The sequence below is a fragment of the Meleagris gallopavo genome, chromosome 9 (assembly GCF_000146605.3).
Source record: "Meleagris gallopavo isolate NT-WF06-2002-E0010 breed Aviagen turkey brand Nicholas breeding stock chromosome 9, Turkey_5.1, whole genome shotgun sequence".
Classification (NCBI taxonomy): Eukaryota; Metazoa; Chordata; class Aves; order Galliformes; family Phasianidae; genus Meleagris; species Meleagris gallopavo.
This window is the reverse complement of record NC_015019.2, coordinates 18,359,366-18,370,386: the sequence shown is the minus strand read 5'-3', so window position 1 is coordinate 18,370,386 and position 11,021 is coordinate 18,359,366. Positions and strand designations below refer to the sequence as shown.

Sequence of the window (11,021 nt, the reverse complement as noted above, 5' to 3'; positions counted from 1 at the left end):
GGAGGAGCGGCGCCGCCCCCGCCGCGGCGCATCCCACCCCCGGGCGGAGAGAAGCGCTCCCGACCGTCCTCGAACGGCGTCCGGTCCGCTCCGCACCGCCGAGTTAATAATTTGCGGAGCGCTCGGCGACGGGCGGCGCGAGTCCCGCCTGAAATCGGCTTACGGAGTGCCGGGTTAGCCGTGTTAATTCATCGGCCGTTGTTTTCACTCATTAAGCGTGCGATATAAACCCGCCACTTCAACCAACTGCCCCTTATTCTATTTATGTAGTAGTCGTGTTTGCGTAATTAATTACTGCTGGCTCTGTGCAAGCTGCAGTGGAAAGGCACGTTTCTGCGGAGCCCCGCAGTGACCTCGTGGGCAGGCAGCCGGCACTCAGAAGCCCCGTGCTCGTGGGTGCCCACGTCCTGCTGCTGTCCTGCGGCAGGCAGTGCAGCTGGGGAGCCTGCAGCATCCCTGCGTGTGTGAGCAGAGGGCGAGGATCGTGGAAGCAAAGAACGGCTTGAGTTGGAAGGGACCCTTAATGGGCATCTGGTGCAACTCCGCTGCACTGAACGGGGACACCCATCAGGAGCTCAGAGCCTGTCCAGCCTGACCTTGGGTGTCTGCAGGGACGGCACATCACCACCTCTCTGGGCAACCTGTGCCAGCGCCTCACCATCCCTATTGTAAAACAGTTCTTCCTTACATCCAATCTAAATCTCCCCTTCTTTAGTTTGAAACCATTTTGCCTTGTCCTATCACCACAGACTCTGCTCAAGAGTTTGTCCCCTTCCTTCTCACAGCTCTTTCAGATACTGACAGGCTGCTCTCAGTTCTCCCTGGAGCCTTCCCTTCTCCAGGCTGCACAGCCCCAGCTGTTCAAAATCAGAGATGAGAGGAAAAACACAAACAGCTCGAATTCCCCTTCTCACAGGACTGCTGTTGTGATGGAGAGCCTCCTCTGCAGCAGCTGCCCCAGCACCCCCAAATGTCCGTGTGACACTGTGGGGCTGGGAGCCAGGCGTGCAGAAGGAATCGTTCCATCATACAGAACCAGCTGCTGCCTATGCAATCACAGACAAAATAGGTGTAAATGAAGAGTCAGACCCTTTCTGATAGGAGTTGGCACTGCTCGGTCTTTCACACAGGCTTCTGCCTGACCCTGAATCCACAATAACCGTAACAGTTCAGTACAGCTCAGTGGTGCACATTTCCCTTCACTTACAGCTGTGCTAAATGCAGGACAACCGATGAGAGGCTGCCAACCAGCCCTGGGGACACGAGAGGGGTTGGCTTAGTGAATGGCAAGTGAGGGGCAAGGGGCTCGAATGCAGCCCTCCCACACCCACCCCTCTGGGCACACTGCTGCCTGCACAGTGCCTGGTGAAGCTCAGGAGCACAACGTTGGTTTTGCTGCTGAAATAGCACTATGCAGAGCAAGTAATGGAGAGCAGATGAAGCAGTTTGCTAAAGATCAATATTGCTAAATAAATACACAGAGCTCACTGAGCAAAGCCTTTTGTCCCAGCTTAAACACGCCTCTCCTTTTTTCATTCCACGTGTAAGCAGAAAACTTGCTGCAGCGGTAACATCTCTGGCTGAAGTAAGACATCTATCTGTGGGTAATCAGAGATGTTTTTGTTTTGAAACCTACTCCATATAGGTGCGGGGAACAACTTAATCACAGTCTGTAAGATGGACAGGAGCCAAACCACTCAGAGCTTCGGGGCTGCTCAGCTCTGGCATTGTCACCAAGACAGAATCGGACCAAATGCAACCAGAATCTTGCCAGGAATCAAAGCTTCCTATAGCCTGGGGGGTTCTGAGTGCAAGGCCTTGGCTCAGCCACAGCCCTGTACGTCCACACAGCGCAGTCCGCAGCAGGGCTACAGCCACAGGACAGCAGGGCAGGCGTGGAGCTGCAGCTTTGTGCATGTGGGCACAAGTGCAGCGGGCAGGGCGCAGGGAGCAGCCATGGGGCACTGCAGCAGCTCTGCTAGGACACAGTTTCTGCTCCAGCCCTTGGCTGCTGATAAATAACTGCCCCTGCTCATTGGTGACCTGAAAAGATTTTTGTTATTTAAAAACTTAAGCTGCAAAATTTTCCTGGTCATCTTTTTCCCCACGGCTGCTTGAGGAGGCTCTGAGAAGCTCAAAAAGTAGGGCAGGACTTTCAGAGAGAAATCTTGGCAATGCTGTCATTGACTTCTATAGGTATGGGCTCTTTTATCATCTGGGGTTTTATCTTATTTGAGTAAATATTTAAGCATGTTTTTTCCAAAGGTTAAAAAAGCTTATGCAAAATACAGCTTTTAATGTCAAGGGGGATCATTCAGGGCAACTTGCTGATGAAAGACTTGTATATTCACGTCCTTCACAACTGTGTTTGCTTCTCATTCAAACACTCAACTCTCAATCTCTGTCTTTGGAATAAAGCTTACAAGGACAAAAGTGATTTCCTCTGGGGAGAAGCGTTACAGCAGTCAGTACTGGATCCTCCATACGCTCTTTGCGGACCTGAAAGCATCTCTGGGCCTTCACTGAATAACCAAGGGGAAAGAAGGAGCGCCTACCAAAATGGAAAAAGAAAATCCCTAAAATGTAACCCAGGATTCAGTGGCATGGAATGAACACTATATACTATATAGAATCACAGTCTAAAGGCAGCAGACGTTGTCCAGCTCACAGCCAGCAATGGAGCAGCTTGGGCTGGTGAGTGGGTACCATGTGGGTAAAGGAACCCAGCTTAAAACAAAATAGAGGTATAGCAATGGAGTGTGTGGCCCTTTGGCCCTTTCCAGAGGAAAGGCTCAGGCTGGATGGGACACAAAGGCTGGAACTCTCCCTACGTGTACTTGAGAGCTTCTGGAGCTCCCAGGAGGATCTGTGGTGGTCCTTGTAGCAAGATGCACAGAAATTGCCAGCTCCAGCCAAGTTTCACCAGGGAAGCAAGTGCTGTTTTTCATTAGTTCTTGCACAGTGGACCCAATTGTAGTGACAGTGCTATTTGTGCTCTCTAGTAGGGAATAAGGGTAGAACACCATTCACAAGGGCTGAGGGTGCACAGGGAATAGATTCTCATGCAACAAAAGAAGTTCATGTACATACTTCCTCCCATCCAAGAAACTTGTGATTCCATGAAGTTATGTTTTTCACCTTTCATAACCAAGAAAGTTGACTGCTAACTAAAAATAAGCAAGGCTTGGGAGATGCAAGAGTATTAAAGTGATGACAAAGGCATTCCAGACAGGTGACTACAAGGAGTCTTCAGCAAGCAAAGCTTCTAGGGCTCCTCTGAAAAACTGTAACAGCAACAACAAACGCATTCAAGAAACGCAGAACTCGCAAGATAACAGGTGATTCTATGATTCTATGAAAACATGATAGGGGTTGTATTTATAAATATGTAAGAAAATGCTTTTCAGATTACTTTATGTTACCACTATATACAAATCATGTTTGCACTTCAGGATTTTCCTGCACATTGCCACATTTGTGTCTCTACCTACTTGGCTGGACGGCCGCATCGAAAGCAGCAGTAGATTAACACTAAAAACAGAGGCTGCTCCAAGTGATGGGCCCTGCAGTCTGAAACACTTCCAACAACACCTACTTCAGCTTAATTTTAAAATGAGATAGTGATAGAAACCTGAAAAAATTTGATGCACTTTATCACTCCCTTGCATCCCAGGGTCCCGAGGGAGCTGGCTGATGTGGTTGCCGAGCAGCTCTCCTTCATGTTTGAAATGTTGTGGCTGTCAGGTGAGGTCCCCGGGGAACATCACTCCAATTTTTAGGAAAGAGAGAAAGGAAGATCTAGGGAAGGATGGGCGAACCTCACCCTGGGAAGATCACAGAGCAGATCCTCCTGGAAGAGATGTTAAGGCACATGAGGGATGAGTGGGTGATCTGAGACAGACAGCACGGCTTCACCAAGGGCAGAGCGTGTCTGACCTGTCCGTGGCCTTCTGTGATGGAGTGACAGCATTGATGGATGAAGGAAGGGCAGCTGATGTCATCTACCCAAACATGTGGGAAGGCTTTGGCACAGACCTGCCTCACATCCTTATCTCTAAATTGGAGGTAGACTATTCAGTTGATAAGGAATTGGTTGAAAGGTCACAGCTAGAGAGCTGTGGTCAATGGCTCTATGCCCAGGTGGAGGCCGGTGACAAGCGGTGCCCCTCAGGGGTCCTTCTTGGGGCTGGTGCTCTTTAACACCCTTATCAGTGACGTAGGTGATGGGATCAAGTGCACCCTCAGCAAGTTTGCAGATGACACCGAGCTGAGCGGTGCACCTGTGCCAGAAGGAAGTGATGCCATCCAGAGGGACACGGGCAGGCTTCCCATTTCCTTTTCTGTCCTCATCCCTCCTCTGCCCCCACCTCCTCCCTGCTTGTCTGTGCTGACAGCCAACCTCAGCCAAATGGAAGGGAACACCTGGGGAGCCCAAGGGGAAGTTTCCCAGCAGGTTGCTAACACCAGCAGCTGGTGGGAGGATAGAAGGCCCAGCCAGGCCCTCAGGGAGAGGCTGAAACCCAAGATGCACTTTGGATGACTGGCACCTTATTGCCTCTGCCCAGCAAGAGGCCACTTGCGAGAACATGAGGCTTATTGTTTCAAGGAACACGGAAGCAAAAAGGGCTCCTCAGCTTGTTCTGGGAACAGAGGTGAAATGATAGGGATGGGGAGGGGGAAAAGAGTCACCCATGTGGAGCTGGAGGGGGAACAAGGACACAGAAAACAGGTGCTGGGACAAAAACACTTGCCTGCTCCAGCCCAGGTGAATCCAATTGGCCCCGTTTCCCTGCAGTGCCACAGACAGAAAGAGGAGCACTGCATGCCAGCGTGGCTCAGAGCCCAAGGGTCTTCAAGGAAGCAGGAAAAGAGATTTGAGTCATTTCAGCTAATAAAAGGAACAAAGCCCAACTTTCCCCTAGGGTGAGTCAGCATCACCCAGCACCTGGGGAAAAAGGACTCCATCTCTGAACTTCACCATCCCACAGCATGGTGAGAGGAAATGTGTGAAATGCTGAGGTCCAACTGGATTCCAGGCTCTGGGTCTTGGCCTGAGCCTGTGCAGAGCCACAAACCAGGGGAAAATTAGAAATGAGCAGAACTTAAACTAAATCTGTCTTGTGCCACTTCCCCTTAGATAGCGATGCCCAGCTCCTCGCTCATGCACTTTGCAGCCACGTTGGCTTGTATTGATCCAAGGTGTTTCCACTGTGCCTCCACCCTGGGGATGAGGTACAGGGAGCTGACTCTCACAGTACTCCCTGCAGTACCCCAAGGGGTGGTGACTGCCAGGTTTCCACCGTTCAATTTTTCAGCTGATAAAGAGTGGCTGCCCCGATAAGCTTTTCCTTGCATCACCTGCTCCAGCTGGTGATGGAATGGGCACTTCTGCTGCCACTGCCCACACTGCAGGGAGTCTTGGGGACCATTTCCCCAGCAATAAGTGGGGGAATTGCATCTACATTATGAAACTCCCGACTGCATGGAGGCATTTGGACTGCTGTTAGTAGAGCTGCTTACTTCAGAAGAACTTGGAAAAAAGGGAAGTTCCTGGCATCTGCTCCATGTGGGCATCCGTGGCAGTTCAGGGCACAGTACTTGGCATTTTCCAGAGTAAACTGAGAACCACTGAAAATATGTTGTAAAACAGAAATTTTACACTCTGAAGTTCAGATAACCAATGATGTTTCAGAGAGTTCAGGTGGGGGATGTGAGCAAGATTCTATAGCAGCTTTCAAAAGAAAAGCTAAAAGTTTATGATAGGCATTGCATCAACAGGTAGTAAGATCCTCCCTCGAAGTCCTTCTGGTATAAGAGAAGCTAAACTTTGAGTCTACAGAATATCCTGAAACAAGATGGAAGAAAGCACAGGTCCACAACTACTCCCAGTTATCGTCAGGATCACCAGTTACATCTGGTAATTACGAACAAGCTGAGGTACCTACTTGGTGTTGTTACACAGCAGTTCTGCCACAATGATGCTCTTCATGTCCTGGAGGTGTTTGTTAACCTCCAGGTGAAAGATCCACGAGGTCTCAGCAGAGCCTGTGCAGAAAACCCTTCAGAACACACTTGATATTGTAGCCTAGCTGCTATATGGGAGCAGCAGAAGAATGTCAGCAGTAACGATGTTTTAAGTCTTTTTTTGTTTGCACTCCTACATCCTATCTCCTGTTGATCTCTTGTAAATGGAGGGGGAAATAATAACTGTTATGAGGCCATGCAACCTTTGCCGGCCCACACCAGCACTGCTGGAAGGCAGAGACCAACCAAGCTGGCTGTTGGGTGACAGAGCACAGCTCTGCTCTAATGCTCGGTATTAAAAAGGGAGCACCAAAATGCCAGGGGTGGAAATGGTGTGGGAGGACCTGCAGTGGAAGTGTGTTACCAATGCCATCGCCTTTCCATAGAAAATGATGCAAGTGCTGAAAGTATTTAAAAGAGTTGTTTTTCTTTTCCAGCAAAAGCTTTGCCTCTGTAGCACTGACTCAATCTAACGTCATGCCAGTAAAACATAAATACTGACAGGCAAGTCTTTTGGATAAAACGAGAGTGTCTTCCCATCATTTCATATCATCAGAAAGGGAATGGGAAAGATGCTACCGACGTCTTGACCTCAAGACATATTTCATAGAAAAGATGAAAGCAATACTGTAGTAGCTTTATGTATGCTTGTGTAAAGGTAAACCAAAACATCAGCCTGATAACAGACAGAAGGAATTGCTGGAAAGGATGAGGAAGGAACCAAGAATGGAGCTTTTCTCCGTTTGTCCCTTCCCAACACCTCTAAACCAACCCACCTCCCAGACACCTGCATTTTGACCAGAACAAACTGTTCCATTGCTCTGTGACTCAGCAGAAGTTTTACAATGTGAAATGCACTTCTGTCATAACAGAAAACGAGGCTGGCTAGCAAGCTGTATTGATTTCGTGCTGGAGTCAGCAGGATGGAGGAAAGGAAGGCAAGGCCGAGGCCTGATATATAACCTGGGGGAGAGTTCCTACAGACATACAAGCTGCCTGTGTTCAGTTACAGACATGGCCGGTTCTTGGGGCTGGCCCAGGTGAGCGCTGGCTGCTAACACCAGCTGCCATTGGATCAGGAACACACAGACCACGGGTGGCAGCAGGGCAAACTCATCTCCAAGGCGGCAGCTCCTCTCCCAAGCCAAGTGGCACAGAGGTTTTGTCCCCACATCTCTGCAGACCTGGCTCCACCATCACAATGGTTTAGGTTGGAAGGGACCTTTCGGATCAACTAGGGGCATGGTTTAGTGGGAAATACTGGTGGTAGGTGGATGACTGGACTGGATGATCTTGGAGGTCTTTTCCAACCTTGATGATTCTATTATTTCCTTTCTCACCTCTGTGAGTAATTGTAATACGAACAGAGAAATCACCTCCAAGCACACTCTTGTTCCAAGTGCTGCACTGCAGTGGTTACCCCTTCCCCAGGCATTTTCTGCTCCATACAAACAGTACAGCTCAGCTCTGCATGAAGGAAACAAACACAGGGCATGATGCTTCTCCTTCACTGACTAGACTACATGAAGGACTCCTCTCACTGAGATCAGTTACCCTCACTGTATTTAGCACATGAGCACTGGGCTCGTGTATTAACTTTCTGTGCCACAAAACCTAGTGCCACCTACCAAAGGGGGTATATTTTCCCTGACCTTGTCAGCTTGTGTGAGCTGACAAGCTCCACAAACAAACCAAGAAACTGAGGTAACGTGAATCTTCTCATTCTGGCCACTGAAGCCTAAACAGCTTTCCACAGTTAAAGCAAAGCTGGAGGTTATTGGCCACATACTTCCAGTAATGAGCTTTGCAAACACTGGCTCTACTGTGCTACCAGAGCAGCTGCAGCTGGCTGTGGTTCACAACAAAGCACTGTGCTTTGCACGCCACTCAGTGCACGCATTGTGCAATACCTTGTTTAGGATGTGTTTTCCTGGAGCTGAGAGTGCAGCACTGGACGTGGCTGGGCTCATAACCAGCCTGCAGTGCTCCTGCAAACCACTCAGCTTTGGGTCTGTACCTGTAATTCTGCTGAGGCAGCACTGGGGAGGTGGTCAGCAGCGTGCTGGCCTACACTGGCATTAAAGCTTCCTCATTTTGCTCCTAACATCACACAAGGAAGGCCTCAACCAAAGGATTCTTGGCACAGCAGCACACCACCAGAGTGCGTTTCAGAGAAGTAGCTGCGTCCAGGTCTGCTGCGCACTGAAACATTTTAATAAATGTTTACTAAATCATTTTGCCAGGCTGACTTGGAGAAACACACACAGAAGTAAGAGCCAAGCAATAGCAGATCACAGCTGACTTCTGCCACCACAGATTCACAGCTATTGGAGCCAGAGGGAGTGATTAGTATCTTTTTGTCTAATCTTTGGTCAGGGATCACAGGAGAGGCTGAGATCGGCAGCTGTTCAGAAAGCACTACAAAAATTTGGAAAAGAACCCCAAATGCAAGATCTGGCTTGCAATCTGCAAAGCACATACCTGTGCTGCAGGCACTTGTGGGCTCACGTGTATCCTCCAGCCTTGGAAATATATGCTACCATCTCCAAAGCAGATCTGCTGTAAAAGCAGCAAACGTTCTAACTTCAGACACTCACCCATCGGGCTGCACCGAACACAACAGCGGGGTATTTCTTAATACCGAAGCCGAGACTCAAATCTCATAATGCTTTTTTTCCCCCCCTTCAAGTATCTTGTTTAAAGCAACCATCGATCACGAGCACAGATGCCTCCGCTTGCGCTGGGCCAAAGATAACGGCAGCATGGGGTCCCAGCGCTCCCCAGCACAACACTCACCGATGTGGGACATGGGGATGGGGTAACTGCGCTTGGCCGGCGCGTTGTAGATCACAGCTGCCGTCGCACCCCTCCTGGCCGCCACCTTGATCTTTTCAGCAAAAGTGCAGTTGCCTCTTTCAATCAGCGCGATCCACGGCAGTTCCGTGACGGTGAACTGGGTGTTCCAGTCGCAGGCTTGAAGACTGGCGGCTTTGGGAATGGCCACGAAGCCCTGAGCACTCAGCAGAGGAGAGTTTAGCCCGTACAGGCCGCATTCACACTGCTCGGACGCAGACCTGTTGCTGGTGCTGTTGAAGTAGAGCAAACTGACGAAGGCGCGCTCAGCAGTGGTCTCTGTAGTCCTGAACAGAACACCAGCGATCACCAGGAAGCAGGTGGCACCCAACTTATTCCCTCGCCTCATCGCTTATCCGTCTGTGCACAAAACGCAGAAGCCTATGGATATTCTCAGCCGGCGCTGGCCATAGTTAGCCCACAGCCTGCTGGTTCGTTTGAAATTTCAGTGCCAGCAGGAATCCGACACCACCCACACAGCTCCTCACTGCGTCAACACACCTATCTCGAGTGGGGGCTGGGAAGGAGCGCAAGGCACACCTGCCTATTGTGATGCAGACACGCGGAACACAGGAACCATCAAGCAACCCTCAGCTCTAACTTGCTGCTCTTCTCTCAGGAAGCACGGATCTCCTCTCAGATCTCTCCTTTCTGGCCGAATTTGGGCCGTGGTGCTGTTTGCTAAGAGATTGCTTAAGCCTGCCGCTCCAGAGTCTCACATTTCAACCTGAATGTCACTCCTGAAGGATCATCTTTCATTGTGTGATCCAAGCGCTCACCTCACAGCGTGATGTGCCATGTAAACCCCCTCACTGAAAAGGTCAGACGTGGAGGAAAACAATCTTAAAACAGACTGTTGGAGTCCCCTCTGCCCACCCGAGCTCACTTTCAAGATTCTCACTGACATGTCTGAACGATTCTCACTCTCCATTCTGGATATGGGTTCTTCCTTTAAATTCACAGTTGTATTTTATAACGATGAATAGCAAAACTCTGTTAGCAAGGTGTTCATTTTGGTCTGCTGTCGTGCCACAACACCGTACATACATTCTGATGAAAGCTTAACCTTGTTCTCCTGTAAAGACTGAAAGAAGCACCGTGACTCTGGATTCCTGCAACAGCTTTCAGAAGCAAAGTTACAAAAACGAAAGAAAGAATCCAAGACATTTATTGATATTATTTTATTTATATTATCCAGTTCTCAGTGTTACACTATTGCTACAACACATAAAATTGACCTTTAAGATAATATGACTTAGGTTTACACACTCAAAAGTACCATTAGCTATACACTTAGTTTACCTTCATCTGGTTTATTTTTTCATTTAATGCTGGAAACACAAGAAATATGGAAATGTAAGGTTTTAGAGTAAGTTCTTTGGTTGGATATGAATTACACAGTTACAGAATGCAACCTGGTGATACACTCCTCTTAGCAGTGGCAATATACAGCAGCAAGGAAGAGGATTCCTATGACATATTTTGCAGGAGTAAAGACACTGTATCCTGGTTTCACACAGCAAAATTAATGTGTTTTGATAGACTCAGGATCAAAATCACTTTTGTTGTATAATTCAGTCAATAAACTCCAAGTGAAACAAAACAGCGGGTAGTTTCTTTGCAGAGAGGACCTTCCCCCTCCCCCACCTCCAGTACTGCAGTGCTGCTCTGACAGGGAGAAAGGAGACAGACAGACTGGTGGAACCATATATTCACACTGCAGTACTTCAGAATCAGTGTAATTTCTGGGGATGGGGTTGGTAAAGCATTACCCAGAGTATCCACATTCAAAGTCTACGATAGGCATTGAATATTCTCTGCCCATACAAAGAAAGTGTACAATTCTAATGTTGGCACTTCATTCTACAGGAAGGAGTTCATGAATCTCCTCCCTTTTTGCCATGAAAAATTTAAACTGTGACTTCGGTAAAATAAAGTTATACACTTAAAAAGTCTCAAATGCAAGTTACATATATTCAACACCACAATGACATTTCTTTTACAGTTAGGAAACCTCCTAACATGGAGGATCAGATGATTAATGCTATCTGTTTAAAGTGTAGTAAAGACAGTGCGATGCAGCAAACAGTATTCTATTCTAAACAGTATGTCTATTGCATGGGATGGACTAAGTGCCTGAGCAA

At 48.5% G+C, this 11,021-nt stretch overlaps 1 protein-coding gene across 1 annotated transcript; it reads right to left on the bottom strand.

Annotated features, from left to right (window-relative positions):
* Positions 1-7,381: 7,381 nt before the first annotated feature.
* LOC109369117 (E3 ubiquitin-protein ligase RNF133-like) lies at positions 7,382-10,075 on the bottom strand. Its single transcript, XM_031554717.1, has 2 exons — positions 8,821-10,075; positions 7,382-7,491 (listed from the first exon to the last, which is right to left on the bottom strand). The coding sequence occupies exons 1-2, from the start codon at positions 9,224-9,226 to the stop codon at positions 7,397-7,399; spliced, it is 501 nt and encodes a 166-aa protein (XP_031410577.1). The 5' UTR covers positions 9,227-10,075; the 3' UTR covers positions 7,382-7,396.
* Between the last annotated feature and the right edge of the window lie 946 nt (positions 10,076-11,021).